The sequence below is a fragment of the Cephus cinctus genome, unplaced genomic scaffold (genome assembly GCF_000341935.2).
Source record: "Cephus cinctus unplaced genomic scaffold, Ccin1 Ccin1_scaffold0637, whole genome shotgun sequence".
Taxonomy (NCBI): Eukaryota; Metazoa; Arthropoda; class Insecta; order Hymenoptera; family Cephidae; genus Cephus; species Cephus cinctus.
Window position 1 is genome coordinate 1 of NW_014333276.1, and position 23,239 is coordinate 23,239.

Sequence of the window (23,239 nt, forward strand, 5' to 3'; positions counted from 1 at the left end):
CTGGTTTTGTACCAAATTTATATCAAGAAATGCACGGACCCGCCAAGTTTCTCGATCTTTCTCTTTTCTATCTTGGCGGAGTCGCCGTTCCTATTTCCTTTTCCCTTCCGTTGTTCCGAGCTTTCTCGCGGTTCCTTCAGATTTTCCAAGATCTCGAGTGCCCTGCACTCGCGGTGTTCTCCCCGGAGACCACCTGGCGCCCAACACTAGTTAGTTTATCGCGTATCGAGTCTTGTGAATATCGAAATCTCTTGAGAGAGAATCATACGGCGTTTTGTGTACGGTTCCCTACTTTCCGAATATCTTTTATCGTCTAATTTCTTATTGGGATTTTTTTTTTTTTTTGGGGAATAACGTCGCAATATATAGGTCCCCATTACAATTGGTACGTTATCAACAGATCCAAGAATAGCAACCCACAAGAATTTACTTGCCTTGCTGCAATTATTTCCGTGTCCTTGCTTCATGTATGCTCAGTCAATTTTGTATATTTTTATTTAATAACAAAAATAAGGAAGAAATCTTGATTAAAAAATGAGTCTACTTTTGCACGGACACATTGTGTTATCTAGGTGGGTCTGCATTCATAGATTGTGCATAGTGTGTTATTAAAAAACAACGATATACCAATAGAAGTATTATCATGTTACTAAAACTCGAAGTGAAACCGGAGACCGAATGATCATGGACTTTGTCCATTGGCAAACTGTTGATAAATTTCATCTGCAATAGTTTCTCGCAGCGAACACGTAAGTGTATGAAAACAGAAGACGTAAGCGTCTTCAGTAAGGATTTAAATTCTCGTGTAGTCGGTACGTTGATGCTAAAATAATTATTCGTGACGAAGTTCGATTATCCGTCCTGTCAGGATCGAGCACAAAAACACTTAAATAATTTGTTGACATCAGTGCTTCGTATATTATGTAGAAAAATAGTATGGGCTACGAAATTCATAATTGGCCAATAAAAAATTGTTAAATTGACTTCCGCCTCTCTAGTTTGTGAGAAAGAAACTAACTGCTTCACAATGGTCGCTGCAGTAATCGATGACGCCGTGGAAATGGAAATCATCGATGAAAATGAAGAAAATAGCAACCCGTCTTCTATGTAAGATTACTAATGCAACAGGATCAATATTTGTGTGACAACAAAGAATTTCAGTGGATCGATGTAGCACATCTAGATTCACTTTGTTGCAGTTTCTCTTTTTCCGTGAATCTTGACAAGTTGACCTTGACATTATTCTCGGGACTCTTATACGCAGACGCGAGACTCATGACGGTTAAGAAATATTTTATGGCCATTTCGAACGTATATATTCTGAATGGAATAACGTCGCAGTATGTTTATGATGAAAGAAAAAGTTATTTTATTGCGTGATGTAAGCAAACAGATTGATATATTTCAGTTATGTCTCTAAAACATATCCAAATATTTGGTGCTGTATGTATTGCTATGTTAATGAACTCTGCCATATTTCCTTTCTATTTATATGTACTTGTAGATAAGATTGTTACGGCTATTATATCCTGCAGTTGAACAGTAGCATTTCATAATTCTATGGTATCGGTTTTTCTCGATAGCAATGACACATCCTGGCCGTATTGAATTTATTTATACTTTTAGTAAACTTTGTAGAGACAATATACTGGTCTGAATTAATGTTGGCACAAAGTTATTTATTAAATTTGTATAAGAAACTTTATACAAATATAATAAAAGTCCTGTGTATATAACATTCGTATGAATAATATTAAATCACTCATCTTTGTCATCAGTTAGAATAACGAAGTCGTCTTATTCGTGTGTTATCGATTGATAAGAAAGAGTGATTTATTGTATTTTGAATAGTAAACAAAATTAAAAGTCCGTTAAACTGAAGGCATTACTTACCAAAATAAATCTCGAGAGCCCTGGGCTTTTTTTTCTGTCTTATCAAAGACAGACTATAGGAAATTTGCTTTGGTACGAATGGACAAGCGGTTGATTGCAATCGACAACAAGGAAAGCATGAACAGACTAGTCTGTAACTACCACAATGCAGAATGAATAATCCATGTTTATGATCGATCAATAAGAGATAAATTCCATTTCTGTCAGAAAGATCAGATTTTGTTATCTGCTTAAAAATAATGTTTATTGTCTTAAATCTGTAAGAGAGAATGTTGTGGGAGACATTTTAGTGAAGTTTCTACTTTCGAATTATCAATTGCGTCAGCTCTTATCTAATTTAGTCCCGTGACTGTAGGGAATTAGGCTTTTCAAAAAGTTTATCTCAATTTCAGATTTGTTGGGTACTTACTCTAATAGCTGCTAGCACGTACGCGGTTGTTATAGCCTGCCGTAGCAAATTACCGAATTTAGTTCACGTTAGACGTGCGACTGTGATTTTTAGCAATAAACTATTTACTTGATATTTACAGTGTAGGACAGATACATAAGATGGATCTTTTAGATGTCTGATGTTTGTCCTGCTGCACCCTAAATAGAATTATTATGTATTTTTATTGGGAAATTAGGATACCGTTATGCTGACGGATTGTAAATTTCCGCAGAAAGTGCTGGCCGTAGAACATTCACTGGCAGAAATAAGAACGCCAAATTTTGGAACCTTTGAATTTTGGCGTTGTTGCTGGAAGAATGTTTGAGAATGTTTTTTATTTGACTGATGAATTTGAGGAGCAATATTCTTGATACGGATTTCTCAAATATGATAACAAAATAATAATAATTAGGGTAACGTAGTAAGACGGCACAATGTCATCTAGAAGAACCTCGAGACACGTAATCCCTACCGCTGTTGTCTACAGACCCACAGACTGACGCCCTTCCCCGCCACCCTCACTCGATGCCTGCACGTGCATACTATAGTACCTTTAGTTTCTTCTAGATGACGTTGTCCCGTCTTGCATCGCTACCCTATCTTGACGAAACTTCTACTATGTAAGATGTACCTAAGATGTACCTAAGATGTATGTAAGATGTACCTAAATGTATAGATTAATCGAAAGAATGTTTATTTACAGTGTCACTTCTCCGAATAAGATGTCTGTTACGTCTGTAAAACTAAGTATCATCTTCGGTTTTGCTGCTGCTGCCTTATCGGTTGGCCTTACATTGGGAATTTTGTGGCCTAATTTATTCCCTAGTATCCTGTTTCGTGTATGTCAAAAATTGTCTGTTAAAATGAATAGGTAACATTGTGAAACTGTAATATGATGATTCGATTTTCTTGTAGCAATTAATACTTTCACCGGCGTCTATATCTTTTGGATTTTGGAAAGAAACTCCTATACCTATGTACTTGGAGATGTATTTGTTTAATTGGACAAATGCTGACGAGTTTAATTCTCACGCTACTACAAAACCTAATTTTGTTGAATTGGGTCCTTACGTATTTAAGTATGTGGTATATCAATATATCAATATTTCTGAGCACTCATGCTATCAGGTTACCGATTTTATTTGTGATTCATTCGTTTTAGAGAAGTTGATTATAAAGTAAATGAAGTATGGCATGATAATGGTACTGTGACTTTTCAACAAAAACGAGTTTGGCATTTTGAGGAATCCATGTCAAAAGGCAGCTTGTCGGATAAAGTTACCAATTTAAATGCCATAGCAACCGTACGTTCATTTTATTCTCTACAAAATTAACTTTTCTTTTTGTTTTTGTAATCTAAAGTTATCTCCCATAGACTATTGCATATACCATCAGGCATCGTTCTCGCTTTATACGAGAAACAGTGAATACATTAATAAGAACTGCTGGAGAAACCATAATTACTACAAAAACTGCTGGTGAACTTCTCTTTGATGGATACAAAGATCCTGTGCTAGAAGCGGGGTCAGTAGCTAACTACTCAGGAATACCATTTGATAAATTTGCCTGGTTTTATGGCGTAAGTTCACACACAGCAGAGTATCTAACAATGAAAGAAATGCATAAGAAATAAATAGTATTTTTCTAGCGCAATAATTCGGAAACATACGATGGCATATTTAATATGTTCACTGGGGCCACGGATATACATAAAATAGGTTCAATTGAAAAATGGAAATATAGTAATAGAACAAAATTCGCTGGATATTGTGGAATCGTAAATGGTACAAACGGTGACTTATGGCCGCCACTGCCTGACAACAAGACAGTCTCAATATTTTCATCTGATCTATGCACGTAAGTATGTTTAATTGATAGTCTAAAATTCCCCAATTAGAATATAAGCGAGACTATAATTATCTGTATGCTGATAACGATAGGTCGTTATCATTGACAATGCAGAACACAACGGTACATCAAGGCCTGGTTGGAACCAAATATGTATCCGATAAAAACATGCTCGACAATGGAACCAACGTTCCATCCAGAAAATGTTTTTGCAATGAAGTAGAATGTCAACCTAGTGGAGTCTTGAATATTTCTAGCTGCAAATTTGGAGCACCGGCATTTATTAGTTTACCACATTTTTATCTGGCTGACGAGAGCTACAGAAATTCCATTACGGGAATGAATCCAAATAAGGAAAAGCATGAGTTCTCGATGACTTTCGAACCGGTAAGAAAATTATACAGGGTGTCCTAGAATAAAAAGATATGGAGTAGAACATCAAGTAGAAGAGGAAAATCCGAAACAAAAGTTCTGATTCATTTTTTTTACCAAGCCTTCCTTATAAACAATTAAAGTTAGCCAATCAATGCGCGGACGTACATACCCGCTGACCATCCAAGAACGCGTAAAGTGGGGTGACAAAGGGATGCTCAGCAGGTACAGTCGTGCGTTGATTGGTTATCTTTAATTGTTTATAACTTTAAGAAGAAAGCTCGGTAAAAAAAGTGGATCAGTACTTTTTGTTTCAGATTTTCCTCTTTTTCTTTATGGTGTACTCCATATCTTTTCATTCTGGGACACCCTGTATATATAACGTGGAAAATGGATACTGAAAGTATAAACTAGTAAGTTTAACAAATACTTCAAAGATAAAATTATCTTTTCAACTGTCCTCAGACAACAGGGATACCGATACAGATTAGGGCCACGGTACAAATCAGTCTCTTGGTACAGCCAGATGATGCTATGTCGTAAGTATAACTCATCAAAAATTCCAAAAATATATCTGTTGTACAGTCCAACCATATTTTATTATTCTCCTTGAAGGCTCTTCAGAAATGTACCAAAAACGTATGTTCCCATGATGTGGTTTGCACAAAGGGCTGATCTGCCTAGCAGTTATGCAAGCGGGATCATATTTCTTCTAATACTTCCAACGCTCGGTTGCGTTATATTTTACGGTATTGCTGGAATTGGCGTACTTCTCTTCTTCATTGGTAGTGTCTTATTTGTTCGAAGAAGACGAGGCCATAATGAAGAACAAAAACTGATAGCGAAGAAGGTGAAAACCGACGTATCACCGATCGTCGATGAATTTTAAATTAAATCATTTTTATAGAAATCTAGGTACTTCTATTAATACAGGATGAGAGTTTTTGTTTTCGTATTTTTCTGCTTTATGATTAAAATAAGATTTACCTATATTGATAGAACACCGTCCGCATTGTACGTTCCGTGCAAAGCCTGTAAGCGAAGAACATCGCATACATTTTTGTAATTACTGCGTATTGTAAATAGCTATCATTTTACCGATTTTCTGGAATTTACTTGTATTTATGTAAAATTTTTTATTATTTTTTATATATATTCATTTTCCTTAAATATCTTACCTTTTAATGTTTATTGCACGCAGGAATGACTATAAAATATTCTTCACTTTTTGCCCTTTAAATAATCCTACTTTTTGAAGTCGAGACCAATGGACCAATTATTTTGAAAGTTCATAATCTTCGGTGGAAAAGCCTTTTGCAATTTTTTTGTATTTATTTATTGCAATGTTATGCAATTGTTAACAAAATCCTACTTTCCCTCATTTTTACTTCAATTTTATTTTTTCCACGGTTTACTTATAATTTTACAATTTCTGTATCTTAATTATTTTTTACAAATTTATTTTGTAACGCACCTCAACCATATTGCCGACCATGTGAGGAGCATCCAAAAGGAAGTTACTTTGTTGTACAGCTGCTGTGCTACAGCCGTATCTGAAATCAACTCACGAAAGGAAGCGTGAATAGTTGCTGCTGTCATCCTGTGTTGTCGATACCAAGGCCGAACTCGAGATTAAGTCATAGAATTCCTGGCGAATTATCGTTCTATAGACCTGCAGCAGGAAAGGCAGGAGAGTCACGATAGCCACGGGTGGAGTTGATGGCAATTGCATGAACCGATTCGCGGTCTATCTACCGTCAGAAAAAAAGGTCTCGATCGACACGAGAAGGGGAGATACCGAAATCCTAGGTACCCGATGAAGTATTGGACTGTCGTCAACCGGGGGAGTCTCCTTCACTCCATAAGTTTGGTCTACGGGGAGGATTGTCCAGAAAGGAGTCTCATCAAGAAGCCAGAGCCCAGCCAGAAAAATTATAAGGTTTTTAAAAAAAAGATCCAACCACTATGGTACCCTCTAAACCCATCCCTGAGGATCAGGGTATCGTACCGGACTATGGGCTGCGTGTATGTTTACTGGGGTCCTTGATTCTCGTAGAGAATAATCGTCTCACGGTTATGATACTTATCGCGAAAATTTAACACATCAAATAAAATCTTAAGGCAGGACTCGAAAGATATTTCAAATAGTGGTACACTACTTGAAACGGTAGATGGCGACGAAAAAAAGTTAGCGAAGACCAGCGAACACCTGCATGACAAAAAAGTGGGGACACTTCACTGATGAAATTAGCAAGAAGAATCGGCATTCTTTGACAAGTCGTGTTGTGGACGGGAGTAGTCTCCAATTTATATCTTTTGCGTTATCATCATTTTTAGGTGAGTCTCTTGACCTGTGATATCGCAAACTTTCTCTCTCGGAATCTCTTCGCTTTGGTTTTGTTAACTATCATAAAGATTTAGTTAATATTTTCCGCCCCATGGGAACTTAGATTCTCAGCGGAATGAGTGTTATCGAAGGATAAACGAGCAAATTTCTTTGATTGTCATATTAACTGTATTCTCATCTGTAAGATCTTTGCGTTGAATCAGTAATTTTCTGAATTTTGTAACATTTTCGTATTTTAGTTTTACATTACAAGTATTCTGCACAACACTGGGATGTTAGAAATACATTATACACATGTCGTCAATCGCACATACTGACATATAATAGACATCCGTAAATCCACAAATGACATCCTGCAGAAGTCATTCTAAAGTATGTTTGTCCCACCTACGGATGTCTTTCTGTCCGTCTTTTTTTCACATCCTACCTGTCATTCATAGGATGTATTTCTAATATCCATCTGACAATTTGCTTCACTATTCTTATGAGGTAGATGGCCCATTTATCAGTCATGTAGCGGCATACTCACTGGTTGGCTTAAGCCGGGAGGAGCTGTCCTATGAGCATTTCTCGAAGGCAACATAATTTATAAACTGACACACAATGAAAGTTTGACGCGGTAGGAATGATGCATGTGCTGACAGGTTAAAAAACATTCAATGAATGTACGCACTTGTTAAATGTAGAAAGTAAGATAAAGCAAACAGCATATTGACGATTACACGCGTGTATAAGGTTCCCAAAAGGTATAGTAGGTAATAACTGTAAAATATATTATAATAATAATGAATGGTAAAAAAGAATAATGTACAACACAAATGCCAACATTAAAACGACATTCTTAAAATGTCATGCTGCGTCATGTTTAAGAACATCTGCATAAGACGTTTACCGGATGTATTACATGTAGCATTTTTCAACCGAAAGTCAGTAAGACACTGCAAACATAATTCGGATGTCGTTCGGATGTTTTGTCTTGTGTGAAACGTAAGACGTCTAGAGTGCGGACCTTGAGGAATTCTCTCATATCTTTTCTTGGCTATATCATTTTTATAATTTGAAATTCTTTAAATTTGAATATACTGAAAATTTTCTACATATTATTTAGGATATGTATAATTTTTATTTAGCTGTTGATAGTCTAAGAATCCAAAAACATTGAAGTTTGATTTGCACAGGGAATCATGATTTTATTTTAATTATTCATTTCAACTCGCCGTACAATCGTAATGGCGTTATTTGCCACTAGGCGGCGACATAGCACCTGCAGTGGGGAAGTCTGAAATTTTGTATGTAGTCAGAGAAAGTGCGCGAGCTCGTATCCCAGTCAGTCATGCGATTACAAGTAACTGTAAGTTACTGAGCAAGGTTATCAGAGTTTTGGACAGCTTATCTCAGGTTTACAATTTTGTTGGATACTTGTTTCGATAGATGCGAGCACGTACACGGTTGCTATGGTCTTATCAGCTGCGAAAAATTCTCCAATTCTGTTCAGGTTACACGTGACACTGTAATTTTAATTGTCAGTTACTACCTGTCAATTTGATAGTTCAAAGGAGTGGTAAACTATCTTTATAATATTTGCGAGACAGTACGGATACTTACGATGAATCTGTTAGGTGTTTGACGTTTGTGTGCTGAATTTTAAAGGAATTATTAGGCATTTTTACTACGCAAATTGAGTACTAACATGTCAACGGAATCGTTAGTTCCTTCGGGAGGGTCTGAGGACGTTCACCAGCAGAAGTAAGGGCATGAAATTTTGAAACATTTAAATTCGGGTATTGTTGCTGGGAGAGTGTTCATAAGTTTTATATTTGATAATTATGAATTTGTTGAGTATTCTTGATGAAATTTGATCCGATTTTTTAATAAAAAAATTGTAATTAATATATAAGATTATTGTGGCTAATTAATAGATTAATCTAAAGATTGTTACTTTACAGTGTCGCTCCTCCATGTAAGATGCCTGTTACATCTGTAAAGCTAGGTATCATCTTTGGTTTTGCTGTTGCTGCTTTATCGGTTGGCCTTGCATTGGGAATTTTGTGGCCTAATTTATTCACTAGTATCCTATTTCGTGTATGTGAAAAACTGTATGTTAAAGTAGATAGGTAACATTGTGGAAGTGTAATATGATGATTTGATTTTCTTGCAGAAATTAATACTTTCACCAACGTCTATGTCTTTTGGAATTTGGAAAGAAACTCCTATACCTATGTATTTGGAGATATATTTGTTTAATTGGACAAATGCTGACAACTTCAGTTCCACTGCTACTACAAAACCCAATTTTGTTGAATTGGGTCCTTACGTATTTAAGTATGTGGTATTAATATATTTCTGAGCACTCATGCAATCAGGTTACTGATTTTATTTGTGATTTATTTGTTTTAGAGAAGTTGATTATAAAGTAAATGAAGTATGGCATGATAATGGTACTGTGACTTTTCAACAAAAACGAATTTGGCATTTTGAGGAATCCATGTCAAAAGGCAGCTTGTTGGATAAAGTTACCAATTTAAATGTCATAGCAACCGTACGTTCATTTTATTCTCTACAAAATTAGCTTTTTTTTTTTTTGTAATCCAAAGTTATCCCCCATAGACTATTGCATATTCCATCAGGCATCGTTCACCCTTGGTACGACAATTTGTGAATACATTAATAAGAACTACAGGCGAAACCAGAATTACTACAAAGACTGCGGGTGAACTTCTGTTTGATGGATACAAAGATCCTTTACTAGAAATGGGATTAGCATTAAATTACTCAGGAATTCCATATGATAAATTTGGCTGGTTCTATGACGTAAGTTCAGACACAACAAAATATTTAACAAAGAGAAATGCATAAGAAATAATAATATTATTCTAGCGCAATAATTCAGAAACATATGATGGTACATTTAATATGTTCACTGGAGCCACAGATGTACACAAAATGGGTGTAATTGAAAAATGGAATTATAGTAATACAACAGAATTCTCTGGGTATTGTGGCATTTTAAATGGTACAAACGGTGACTTATGGCCGCCACTGCCTGACAACAAGACAGTCTCAATATTTTCATCTGATCTATGCACGTAAGTATGTTTAATTGATAGTCTATAATCCACCAATTAGAAAATCAGCGAGACTATAATTATCTGCATGCTGATAACGATAGATCGTTATCATTGACAATGGAGAACACAACGGTATACCAAGGCCTGGTTGGAAACAAATATATTTCCGATAACAACATATTCGACAATGGAACCAACGTTCCATCCAGAAAATGTTTTTGCGAGGGAGTAGAATGTCAACCTAGTGGAGTCTTGAACGTTTCTGAATGCAGATTTGGAGCACCAGCATTTATTAGTTTACCACATTTTTACCTGGCTGACGAGAGCTACAGAGATTCCATTACGGGAATGAATCCAGATAAAGAAAAGCATGAATTCTCAATTACTCTCGAACCAGTAAGAAAATTATATATATACATTATTCTGTACACAGTAACGTGGCAAATAGATACTGAAAGTATTGTTTAAGATATGCTAGAAAAGAATAATTTAACAAATACTTGAAGGACAAAATCATATTTTCAATTGTTCTCAGACAACAGGGGTACCGCTACAGATCAGGGCCATGTTACAAATCAATGTCTTGGTACAGCCAGACAATGCTATGTCGTGAGTATAACTCAACAAAAGCTACAAAAATATGTTTGTTGTAGAATTTAACCATATTTTATTATTCTCTTTACAGACTCTTCAGAAATATACCAAAAACGTATGTTCCCATGATGTGGTTTAAACAAGAGGCTGATCTGTCTAGTAATTACGCAAGCCAAATCACGTTTCTTCTAATACTTCCAACGCTAGGTTATGTTACATTTTACGGTATTGCTGCAATTGGTGTACTTCTCTTCTTCATCGGCATTGCCTTACTTATCCGAGGAAGATGGGGCAATAATGATGGGCAACAGAGACTAATAACGAAGGAGGTGAACAATGATGTACCAATAATCGATGGATGATTTTTAATTAACTTCATTTAATGATACTGTCATATCAAAAAGCAATCATAACCATGCTAACAGAAACGTAGGTGTTTCGGTTGATATATGAACAAAAATTGTAGCACCAGTGATCTTTGCTTTTATTTAGCGATAACTTAAAAACGGGACTGCGCACGACAATGGACTGTATAAATATTAACTAGTGGCAGACAGCCAACCTTAACCCGTTTACGCCCAAACTGGCATGAAAGTTTTTCATTTTCCAACAGTTAAGGTCGTATTCCACCCGATCCAGAGTTTGATCGCCCTCCGATAACGGAATCTGGTTCAGATTCATGATTATTTGAAAAAAAAAAATGAAATTTTTTGCTTTTTTCAGATTTAAACTGCCGTATTTTAAAAATGGCGGCAAATATCGTCAATCTGAGGTCAGATTCAGAAAGAGCAGACAAAAATACATAAAGACATGTAGTTTCATCAAGATTGAATAACTTTTACCTTAAAAGTATAACTGTTGAAAAATGAAAAACTTTCATGCCAGTTTGAGCGTAAACGGGTTAAGTGAGATACAAAGTGCCTAACACTTACTCTGGATTCTACTTTAAGAAAAGAATATAAAAATTATGATTATAAAGATGAGGTATGTTCATACACACAATGGGCACACATTGCGTGTATTATAATAAACAAATTTGTATATTCACGTTAGACGAAAAGGAAGAATAGTTACTGCTGCACTCGTTTGTTCTACACTTATGTGATTTGATTATTAAATGATCAGATAGAATTAAATTTTACCTACGAACGTTCCTTTTTCATCTTGACGGACCATTCAAGTTTCTATTGCTATATAAAAAATTTTACTAATTGTTATTAACATGGCTAGCCAGAAGTTCCAACCAATATTGTTACAAAAACTGTTGTATAATTTTATTGGTTAATCTTTTCTGGGTAGCCCTGTATGTTGTATATTCAGTATAAATATTGTATGTACATGTGTTACGCTTTTATTTACGGGACTGAGGTATAATAATAAGCCAAGTAATGGTAGTGGGATTTTCGTTGTTGGAGGATTTGAAATGGTCATTACCCTGTGGAAGTCGTCCACGACATTGCTAGCTATGATGTATTTAAAATTTCCCGATATATTTAGATTAGTATAGAACAAAATTGCTCACATCACTTGTAACTTATTGTCGTACTGTTAATCGTTAAATGGTATCGAATTATCAAAATCTGTGATAAATGGTTAACTAAAGAACGAATATGTTACGTCAGCGTATCATTGAGCTTCGGTATGAGGTAATATAAAAAATGGCTCATTCTAAAATAATATAATATTTCTTAGCGTTCCATTTTCTACGAGACAACGTAATACATATGTAAACAGTACGTGATATATATACATATCTTGCCTTAAAAGACGTTTAATGGCGAAACACTGTATTAGCAAAGGAAACACAATATTGACTAACAAGGAAATTGTTTCCGGTATCTCATGTCTCTGATTTTGCTTATTTTGAGATATGTTATTATTCATCGACCAGTTTTAAGGATTGAAATCTACTCCCAAAGTTGGGCCGTTCCAGCAATAGTCCCAGCTGAGATAAATAAATGAAACCATTAGAGATCAATGCACACGACAAATAATGAAAAATGCATTTTATTTCGATTATGATGGGGTAAAATTATACAGATTTACAGGGGTTAAAAGTTGAAACATTTTTATAAAAAATAAAACTATCGACCTTCAAACTCTTGGAACTCTTGGAATTGAAATGGCACAAGACTTTACGAGCGTACAAATATAGCCGCCAGACGGGGGTCAGAAAAGGGTAGTTTTTGTCAAAAATGCAATCAAACGTTGTAATTGTGAATAAGCTCCTTAACGAACGCATAAAAAGAATGTTAAAAGAATTAGAAATGCAAATTTGGTTGCACATGAATAGGGGTGGTTCACTATTTAAACGTTCTTTTTCCATGAAGCGCAAAGACATGCATTTCCTACCTTTTTAGCTTTTTCAAATGAAATTGGTTTCGTTGAAATACAATGAATAGTTTTTTGTTATAATCATTTTACAACTTTCAAACCCAATAAATCTGTATAATTCCACACTCTAAAAATCGAAGAAAATACATTTTTCATTATTCGCCATGAGTTTTATCTTCCAATTAGTTTCATTTAGATATCTCAAATAAAAATATGCGAAACTGCAAAATTATCACTGGAGGTGCACAAATTTGGAGGTTGATTTGACCCCCTTAACACCCGTTTTTCCGCCGATAAAAAAATACGTGTCACTTCAATTTCGATGAAGAATAACATATCTCAAAATAAACAAAGTCAAAGGGGGACATCGGAAACGGTTTCCTTGTAAGTACTTATTCTTAAAAAAAAGTTTAATACAAAAAAAAATAAAAAAACGTGAATCATAGAATCGATATCAAGAAAGTTTACATACTTTTATTATATATGATAACTTAAAAAACTAAATTATTGATATTCTATTCACAGTAAATGCGAGTTCAATCTGTTCCAATGAAAATCATCCCTTAACAGGATTATTATCCGTCTACCTTCCCCCGTATTCCGATACACCAAACCAGCAATCCGATCTGACGTATGGATAATAACCTTATTCAATTTCCTATGGCGTATTTATTATACTAGCTCGTAAAAGTCTCCCGTACCTATGAAACGGTGAGTAATAGTAATTGACTCAATATTGGATTTGACACAAGAAATATAATACCGCATGACGAAACAACATTCGCTTGCAGAAAAAAGTGTCTAGATTTTGACAGGCTTCATAAGCACTACCCTTAATCCTCCAAACTAGGGATAGTATTACAAATAGTAAATGGATAACTTACTACCCAACAGCAGATAAGATATTTTCAACCGCCTTCGTCTGTATTGAATATACTGTAGGGATGTGAATAGAAGAATTGTACAAAAGTAAACATGAGAGTACAGTATATGCAGTATAATTTCATATATATAGTATATTTATAATGTACATACGATACAGTACAGATAAAAGTATAGAATATGTACGGTATACTCTTATCTCCGCAAGTTCGACGTTGTGCAATGAACAACGAATGAGCATATTTTATCAGCGTCATGTCGGATATCACAAAACAGATAACGTAACGTTCAATGGTATGAAAACGATATATAAATATATTCTTAGAAGACCAAGTGAGAGACTAGAACGTCGTAAGAAACGGTAATCGATAAATAGATAATTTGTATAAAAATTTTTGATCGTTCTTCATGATCGATTAGCTTGTCTGAGTTGCAGAGTCGAAAGTTCGAAGGTCGATGCAACGATTAGTCGAGCGGGTGGCGCTAGTGCGGTATGAAACAATGGAGTAGGGTTATTCGGACTTATTTTTCAAAATGAACACGTGACTTCCGCCTCTAATTATTTAGGAGGTCATTCACCCAGTTCTGTTGTGGGAAGCAATGAAAGCCTTAAATTTCGAGTCGGCTCGATCACACACGTCGAAGACAAATATTAACCTTTATTACACTAGTTTTTCTTCCTTACAGCCATAAGCGTCATGTGCCAGCATATTGCCTGCACAATAAGAACACACTTAACACGATACTGTCATTTTGCTGAAATATTTCAGAAGCCGAATATCTCCCTTTTGGCTATCTGAGTCTCTCGTAGGTTATCTCTCTTTATTGTGTGTCATCTCTTTTTCTTTTGTATCAGCAGATGCTAATCGTTCTCTTCTCTGTCCACAGAAATGTTTCGCCTTTACAAAGCGCCTCAAATACGTACGCTACTGCTACTCACCAATATTCATTGATAACATTACAAAAAGTGGGGACCATTACACTGGCTTACTACCTCCCACAATTTCACATACGTTGCTTAATAAGATCATGGTCGAGAATCACGCATTGCATCATCCACTGGCCCAGTACAGATCACACGAAACCCATGCGAATAAGGTTTAAAGAGTTTTATACCTTAAAAAAAATCTTCAGATTCCTAATGGAATCCTTCGTGCTACGTATGTCCAAGAATCAGCAAAAGGTTTTTTCAAAAATGTAAGACATACCATTTTACAATTTTACTCAACGATCTTAATGTTGCTGGATAATCTTTTTCTTGTCTCGGACATAGAATGCTTACTACTGCTAGATGGTCTTGAGACAAAAACTTCGGAGAAGATAGGGGGACACTTGGCGACGAGGAGGATCGCTGTTAAAAGAAGGTGGGAGGCTCATGTTGAATGATTGGAGGGGATGGCTGAGAGGTTGGGGTTGTTCTATGCTCTGTGTTGATATTTATCGGTGAACTGTTCTTGCTGCAGTACTTGACGTCTCCTCGGATTCATCGGCCATTAGCCAAAGAAGTAGCATTCAAATTTGAAAGTCAATTACTAATTGATACGTTGTTCGTCTTTGTTCTGTCGTCCGAGAAGATCTTCAAGGAGTTTATACAGTATTATTGTAATTAACGTAATTACACAGTGACCTCATATGACGAAGACGAGAGTACCATCCCACGTATGATTCAAGGTTCGTACACATTTTTATTTTTTCTCTTTCTATATCATTCCAAATTGCTCTTCTATCCGTACCTCAGTATATTTTTTACATTAGTAAAATTCAGTTTGATCAAAAAACTGCTCCCAGTGAGTTCGATGAATACTTAACGTTAAAAACGTCTGATGTGTCTAACGATCTTTTGTCATGGATTTCCTGTGAGGAAGTGATAACAGTGGTATGTTATGTCTGTCAGTTTTATTCAAAAAGTCTGAAGCTGTGTACAGGGGGTAAACAATATTATCTCGTACATACATATTTATATATATCTATACTACACGTGTGTGCGTCAATTCATTTCTGACCTATGACCCTGCAATGTCACTTGGTGTAAATGCATTGTCTTCATCTTAACGCAAACTCGATTTCCCGTGCTAACTATGCATAATGGCATATCAAATATTGCTTATCTCTCAATAATTTCCTTTTGAGATTCCACTGAGTTTTACGACAGTTGCCCTCGTGTCTTTGTCCTCCGTGCGAACGCGCCTTGTTACTCGACTAATTCTACGTACATAAGTATCGCTAATAAAAATACACGCGTCCTTACGTTCAGCTAGACAGTGGCTTTGTGACTCGAAGTTTTGTCATTATAATACTGGTCGTTACAGGTGGAAAAAATATATTTTTTTGCATTCGAATTACCCGCCTCATTTCAATGATTGGCACAAATTTATTCGTGCACTGGGACCACTGTCGAACTTTGCGCGTTATGTCATTACGTAATAAAAACTGGCATACGAATATTGTAACTTTTGGTTAAAAGCACTTAACACAGTGACTCACATGCACGCTAGCATTTCCTAGACACGTGACACAAAACAGTCGTCACATCACGATACGAGCATCTGAATGACATTATAAATTATGTAGAAAATCAATAATAATCAATCTGAAGTGTAAAACGTGTCGATGCACAAGAGGCTGTGTTAAATGGGTTACGTAAGATTATCATTAACAATGGATGATCCGTGGCTAATACTACTGGTGAACAGGTGATGGGTTACGTGTTTTGCGTAACATATCGAAGTAGACGTTAAAGCAGTTTATTTCACATTTCATACGTATACATGATAAACGAGAGCTCCGAAAAATGTAAATTTAGTCTTTTCACGTCATATTTAGTCGGTCTTTCAATTTTTTTCTCGGACTCTTATTTCTGTGACGTAGTGTTTGGATATATTATATGCAGCGGTACGACACTCCGTAGACTGAACACGTGTGCTGGCTAGTTGCTGGTCGGGCGTAAAGATTAGATATTTTTTATCTGTTGATCTCAAGGAACGTATAGCACTGGCCACATTGGATAGTCACAGAGCTGGTTGACTTATTTGAGAGACGTTGGCGGACGGGAAGCGGTACTTCGTTTTTCGAAGGGATGCACATGCGTAGACCTACGTAACTCAGAATACCCTCAAACACTCTTAATCTAGCTATGAGGCCGCGTACGAGCAAACCGGTTACTTTAGGCATTTTGGGACTGCTGTTTGTCTTGCTGGGAACATTCTTAGGCTATTACTGGCCAATTCTATTTCGAAGGATTCTTACTCAGGTAAATATTTTGTTTATTCTTATGTAAGAGATATTGAAGAATCTTGCTCTGGAATACCTTGAGAAATGGTGGATACAGGTTTTGCTTGTTATCAATGTATCTCTTTTAATTGTGAATTATGTCTCTAAGGTGATATGGAGGTTGTGAGGATATATAAAATGCTTATTATTTAGAATCGTGTAAAAAACGAGTAGTTTAAAATATTTCAATTGAGTGAAACGTTAACGACGTGTTTTTTTCATGATTACTTTTATTTAAATTTTTTTACTGGCAACTTAACAATAGGTATTGGCTGGTTTAAACATTTTTTTACTTTGGATTTAAGCAGTCGAGTTTTTTTTAATTCGTATAATATATACAGGTACTTTCATTTTATATAATTATCGTGCCAGTGATGGCAACCGTGATTAACATATAATCTTTCTCAAGTTTATATTTTTTTTTATCATTTACAAATTCAAGATAGCTGTCAGCCAATACTTAATACGTCGCAAGATATTATCATCAGGTTCTTCTTAATCGATTGCCCCGTGAGTTTCTATGTAACCAGAAACATATTTACGATCGCGGTATAATGCATGCATTCAAGGACTTTGCGATCACCAGTCAGTAATTGGCCCAATCAACTTACACGTAACGATTGAAAAAGTATATTATGATAAATTTGTTTTTTTTGTCATATCGACGAATCAGCATTTAATCAAAAGAGAAACTTTGTCTTCCTCTATCAGGCATATTTTTTATCTCATTCTTATTCTAGGAACTTGTGCTGTCACCAACCTCAAAAAGTTACAATGCGTGGAAGAACAGTAGCGCGATACCAATCACAATGGAATTTTACTTTTTCAACTGGACCAATCCAAACGAGTTAAAGATACCCGGAAAGAAACCGATTCTCGTCGAAGTTGGTCCATACAGCTTCGTGTGAGTATAAGAAAAAATTTTCTCTTAAAAACAAACAAAAAAGTCATTACAAGCAATCCGATATTACTTACGGAAGGCCTTGGCCGTTGAAATTCGACTATGAACAATATCAGCTGTTGCGGTTTCTCGTGTAACCACAGAAAATCAAATGTCATTCACAGAACCAAACCAGTGATCGATACTTTGAATGATCTTCGAGACTATCAGGTATCGATCTCGTCATAGCAAAACGAATGATATGTAAAAATGAGAAATTACAAAACCAGTTGATATATATGCTTAAAGGTAGAGAAGAGCCGATATAAGAAAAGAGTTAAAGGGTGTCCTATTATGATAAATTATTAAAGCCATTAATAAATCCAATTGCAGTAACGAAGCAATAGTTAACCTCACGATATTTCAATCTTAACGAGCAATAAAATGATTCAGCAAGTAGGGAGTCATATAGCGAGCCAGTCGGCATTTCATGGTCTATATTTAATAATTGTCTAATTAATTACTTTCCTGTTGACCACTGTCCTGCATACGTGCCGGCAGACATGCAGTTGTCTAAAATACGTGCGTCAGGTATCATATTTCACGTGTGCAGCTTGGGCGCAAAGATCTTCAAGGTTGAAATAGAATCTGTGGCAGATTGCATCAATACGTGTGGCCTAATGACTTGTATACTCAATTGTCACGTCAGTTATCATCAAGCAATGTGGCACAGCGATTCAAAATGACTTATTGAACTCACTTCTTGAACACCTGTGTCGTATATGCTGATATTAGAATTGAAAAGCTTGATTCGACTTATTATCTAAATCCACTTGTCGATTCGATAAATTATATCTCTAACCTTTTTTTTTTTCCTCAGAGAGAAGAGGGAAAAGGTTAACATCACTTTTAATCCTGAGAACAGTACCGTGAGTTATCTTCAGAGGAGATTTTGGTATTTCGATGAAAAAAATAGCAAAGGCAGTTTAAAGGACAATATAACGCAACTGAACGTTGTCACCGTTGTAAGTTTTTGATACAATTTTTTTGTCTTGCTACGTACCTTTGACATTATACCTGAGAACAACCTTGATACTGATAATTGATTACAGTCAGCTGTGCATAAAGTTCGATATTCGTCCTACATAATGCGGTCGAGTTTATCGTATTTATTATCACAATCGCCAGAGATACACGTGGTAAGAACTGTGGACGAGTTACTCTTTACTGGCTATAAGGATGTTCTTATCGATCTGGGAAAATTGGCAGGGATGACAGACGAAACTCCGCCGTTTGATCGGTTCGGATGGTTTTATACGGTAGGAATGAAAAATTTTGAAAATGATTTTTTTTTTCTTTAATTATACTTACGCTAGTGAGGAACGTAAGAGTAGGATGGGGACCGGTGATTCGAAGGCTGGTAATTATTGTTTATATCGGTCATTTGACTGATGGAGTTAGAATTCAGTACAAGTACTGAATTGGCACTGAATAGGAGGAGTCGACTATAGGTCATGCATACAGAATGAAAAGTAATGGACATATTGTGTATTCATTTGTACATTTTACGAGAACAATAATGTCATTGGCACGAGAGTCAGCATGGATACAATTTTTTTTTTTAATTCAAATGACAGCTAAAAATGTTTGTATTTTACCATAGCATGAATATCAGTGTCAATGCTTTGTTGTTAACTGTAATTTATTTTTTGCCTGCCATACAGAGAAACGGTTCCACGGATTTTGATGGTTATCAGAATATGGCTACTGGAGAGGATGACGTAAGAAATATAGGATTATTTAAGTTTTGGAATCACAAGGACACCACCAAGTATTATAAGAGTCCTTGTAATGCTGTTGAGGGTAGCGCTGGAGAATTCTGGCCGCCGTTCAGGACGGAGGAAGATATTACGATATTCTCTGCGGACTTGTGCAGGTTAGAATTGGCGGGAATATTCAAATATGTATAAAAAAAATTTTTTTCTTTGCCATCGGAGAATAACACTCATACGATTTTTAGACCTGTCACGTACGAGTATGAACGTACTGTTTATCACCAAGGTATCGAGGGTTACAAGTATTCAGTTGGCAAGAAAACTTTAAGCAATGACACAAAGAGACGATATCCTCACGAACAAGCAAAATACTTTGAGCCAACGACCACGACTGAAGATTTCTTTACCGCTGAGCATTCCGGCGAAGTAATAGAATCTGTGGAGGATCCAGATGTCGTGAATATTGGACAGTGTTACTGTAACGGGGAGTGCAGCCCTATGGGGCTGATAAATATAACAGCTTGTCGTTATGGAGCACCAGGGTTCGTCAGTCTACCTCATTTTCATAAGGCTGATCCAATACTCAGGGATCAAGTTGTAGGTGTGAACCCAGACGATGAGAAGCACAATTTTTACATTGTACTGGAACCTGTAAGTATCATGAAAAAAATTCAATAACGATAAATAATATTGATACAAAAAATATAAGAAAAACTATGACATTTCAGACGACGGGAATTCCCATAGACGTTGCTGCTAGATTTCAAATTAATATTCTACTGCAGCCGTCAAATTTTGTATCGTAAGTACGTTTAAAAATATTAGTTTCTATTACTCGTCTAATTATTATCATTGCACTAATGGATTCGACGTCTCGTATAATTTTTCAGAACGTTCAACGACGTTCCCAAAATTTATTTTCCAATTTTCTGGTTTAACTTGAAAAGTGGAACCACTGACGATCTCGCATATTCCTTGCGACAAATGTTAATGCTTCGCAGTATAGGATTATATATTAGTGTGGCAATTATTATACTTGGATTGCTGTTATTATTGAGCATACCAACATTATATATGGTGAAAAGGAAACGCGAAATTTCAAGAGTGAGTATCGCTTAGCATGAGACTTTATTAATTGTATCATAAATTATCAAAATCTATATTTTATTCTATAATCATTATAGATAAAAGGAAAGAGAGCCTTGGCATCCGACAAGAAGATGGAAAATATTTATCTGGACAAATCAAATGTCAACGATGATGCTCATACACGTGCCGATTGTCAACTTTATCCAAAATTATAGTCGTGTCAATGACTGTATGCCAACGATTGAGAAAGAATTCCACACAACTGACGGGGTTGGGCTTTTGAATGATGTGTGCTGAAAGTTTCGAATGGAGTGTTAGTTACTTTTATAAGATTTATTCATTTTAATTAATTTATTCGTTTGTATCTTTCATTTTTTTTGCAATTTTGAATTCCAGGTCCTATATGCATTTATATTGTCTTTGTTTTTGTATATTTGTTTTAATACTCTATTAAGAATACTTTATCGCAATTTTTTAAGTCGAATTAATTTATAGCATGCCCATGGTTTCGTGTGATCAATTGAATTCTTAGCAAAGAATGAGGGTCGACAGTTTTTTATTTGGATCAATTTGTCTGTGAAGTCATTCTATACGTTTAAATGAGCTTCAAATTTAATCGTAACTCGAAATGATAGAAATGATTTTGAATCAATTTTACATTTGAAATTAACTTCATAAGTGTTGGTTAATCAGACCAATAGGTTATTCAATGTCATATTTATTTGAACTAATTTCCTGGACACAGTATTTCATAAGTATATTCCTTTCAAGTCGTCGTCTTTCAATCGTTACTATTTGACTCTTTTATTTGAGTCATTGCAAATGATAATAAATGAATATCAATTTTTATTCTGTTTATCAATCATAACATTTCTTTGTACCGATCAGAAATAGTCTTTTATCATATTAAATAAATATCATTTACTTCTTGCTTTAAACGCATTGTTAATCAACTGGATCTATGGGCCAGTCTAGAAACTTTCCGTTCATGAAAATGAAATACAACCAAAAATCATTTCAATGATAAAATAACTTGACTTCAATTTTATTCGATGACTGGCAATGCATTAATGAAAATTTTTTTTTTCTTTTTCCTTTATGGCTTTATGCTCTAATAGGACAGTTGAATCGGAAAGAGGAATTCTCAAGTCAGCGTTGCACCTCACAAGGAAAATCTTATAGATACAGTGTCTATGGACCTACAAAATTTAAACACCGAATCTGAACAATGTTAAGAAAAATCGGTACGTAGAACTCGATTAAGTTTTTGTAAAAAAAAAGCCGGATATTGTTTAATGTCACCAGAAACGAGATGCGAATCAATTCTTTCTCAGTTGTTGGCATAGATACATGTCCCAATGCAGCTATGCCAAAATTCAATCACATCAATAACATAGAAAAACGGACCAAAAGTACCCAGAATTCTCAATAGTACGGTCAAAGTTCCTATACTTTTTCCGCAGCACACACATAAATATATATGCATACTGTACAGGGTAACGTATAAGGCTGAGAATAAGAAGGAAAAGAAATACAAAGAATATTTTACAAAATTTTTAAGAAATCGAGAGAAACACTCAGACACGAATGAAGTAATTCATCAGTGTAGAGTCCGATTTAGGTATTAAATACATGTAACAGTAATAAAATATATATATTCTTATACGACCTTTTCGGTACGGGTATTATCTCATGTACGGTTTAACCTATTAATAGTTGACCACATTATGAAGACTGTTAGCAAATTTGTAAAAGCTAATGAAATAAGGATGACTGGTGAAATATGCGTATAAGCACATATATTCCCACGAAACATAGCGTGCAGTATACAAATAATTCACAGCTGTAGGATCACGCGATATTATTGCAATATGTTTTTTTTTCTCATTCACATTACCATAGTTGCCTTTTTTGCGTGTATCTTCAAAAACGAAAAAAATTCCCTGAAAAGTAATTTCCCTGTCGCATCATTTTAATTTCAAAATCACTTTCATTCGTTCTGACACGCAACTTCAACGACAACAGTTTAGGCAGGAAAAATAATTTACTATAGATCTTAAGCTTGGATAATCATAAGTTTTATGATTTTGAACACGTGCGAAATTCCGCTATCATTTGCGTTATGAGTACCTTTAATCATTATTCGATCTTATCGTGTACATGGTTAATCTTTGTGCCAACAAAGCAATCCTTACCTTATCCTAGTGTTGATAATGATAAGAAAGGTAAAAGACATTTTTCTCGTGTTGTTATGTGCCTTCATAATAGTCCTAAGTAGAATGATAGGTATTTTAAGCTAAACTGATAAAAAGAAGAAGCGGACGACACATGCGTATAAAAGGATATCTATAACGACCAACATAAGAATTCTACGAATTTATATTGTATTTTAATAAAAAAAAAATAATAATAATTTTTATAGCACCTTTCACTCACGTACCAAGAATGTATTTTAGG

At 35.3% G+C, this 23,239-nt stretch overlaps 3 protein-coding genes and 1 long non-coding RNA gene across 16 annotated transcripts; 3 read left to right on the top strand and 1 right to left on the bottom strand.

Moving 5' to 3' along the window:
• Positions 1-767: 767 nt before the first annotated feature.
• LOC107269357 (protein croquemort) lies at positions 768-5,498 on the top strand. 4 transcript variants are annotated; one of them, XM_025086635.1, is made up of 10 exons: positions 768-1,107; positions 2,881-2,943; positions 3,027-3,162; positions 3,239-3,402; positions 3,486-3,627; positions 3,699-3,902; positions 3,972-4,180; positions 4,264-4,558; positions 5,009-5,082; positions 5,159-5,498. In XM_025086635.1, exons 2-10 carry the CDS (start codon positions 2,891-2,893, stop codon positions 5,430-5,432), a joined length of 1,551 nt encoding a protein of 516 aa, XP_024942403.1. In that variant the 5' UTR covers positions 768-1,107; positions 2,881-2,890; the 3' UTR covers positions 5,433-5,498. The 4 variants fall into 4 exon arrangements, with proteins under 4 accessions (XP_024942403.1, XP_015598592.1, XP_024942405.1 ...); XM_015743106.2 differs by lacking the exon at positions 2,881-2,943; XM_015743107.2 differs by lacking the exons at positions 768-1,107; positions 2,881-2,943 and adding an exon at positions 1,852-2,026.
• Positions 5,499-5,859: 361 nt separating this feature from the next.
• On the top strand, positions 5,860-13,415 carry LOC107269358 (protein croquemort). Of its 5 annotated transcripts, XM_025086638.1 has the most exons (10): positions 8,015-8,288; positions 8,386-8,636; positions 8,837-8,972; positions 9,049-9,212; positions 9,288-9,429; positions 9,498-9,701; positions 9,768-9,976; positions 10,060-10,354; positions 10,494-10,567; positions 10,644-13,415. In XM_025086638.1, exons 2-10 carry the CDS (start codon positions 8,581-8,583, stop codon positions 10,912-10,914), a joined length of 1,551 nt encoding a protein of 516 aa, XP_024942406.1. In that variant the 5' UTR covers positions 8,015-8,288; positions 8,386-8,580; the 3' UTR covers positions 10,915-13,415. The 5 variants fall into 5 exon arrangements, with proteins under 5 accessions (XP_024942407.1, XP_015598597.1, XP_024942406.1 ...); XM_025086639.1 differs by lacking the exons at positions 8,015-8,288; positions 8,386-8,636 and adding an exon at positions 5,860-6,482 and having other exon boundaries at positions 10,644-13,338; XM_015743111.2 differs by lacking the exons at positions 8,015-8,288; positions 8,386-8,636 and adding an exon at positions 6,534-6,880.
• A 941-nt stretch (positions 13,416-14,356) lies between these two features.
• LOC107269360 lies at positions 14,357-14,848 on the bottom strand. Its single transcript, XR_003060159.1, has 2 exons — positions 14,709-14,848; positions 14,357-14,646 (listed from the first exon to the last, which is right to left on the bottom strand). It is a non-coding gene; the product is annotated as an uncharacterized LOC107269360 (long non-coding RNA).
• On the top strand, positions 14,812-23,199 carry LOC107269355 (protein croquemort). Of its 6 annotated transcripts, none has more exons than XR_001538045.2 (13): positions 14,812-14,965; positions 15,042-15,132; positions 15,232-15,439; positions 16,748-17,018; positions 17,779-17,942; positions 18,799-18,943; positions 19,031-19,237; positions 19,643-19,854; positions 19,939-20,344; positions 20,422-20,495; positions 20,584-20,797; positions 20,878-21,095; positions 21,901-23,199. XR_001538045.2 is itself a non-coding variant. In XM_025086633.1 (12 exons), the coding sequence occupies exons 4-12, from the start codon at positions 16,902-16,904 to the stop codon at positions 20,995-20,997; spliced, it is 1,659 nt and encodes a 552-aa protein (XP_024942401.1). In that variant the 5' UTR covers positions 14,812-14,965; positions 15,042-15,132; positions 15,232-15,439; positions 16,748-16,901; the 3' UTR covers positions 20,998-23,199. The 6 variants fall into 6 exon arrangements, 4 of the variants coding, with proteins under 4 accessions (XP_024942401.1, XP_015598591.1, XP_024942402.1 ...); XR_003060158.1 differs by having other exon boundaries at positions 21,906-23,199; XM_025086633.1 differs by having other exon boundaries at positions 20,878-23,199.
• Positions 23,200-23,239: the final 40 nt, after the last annotated feature.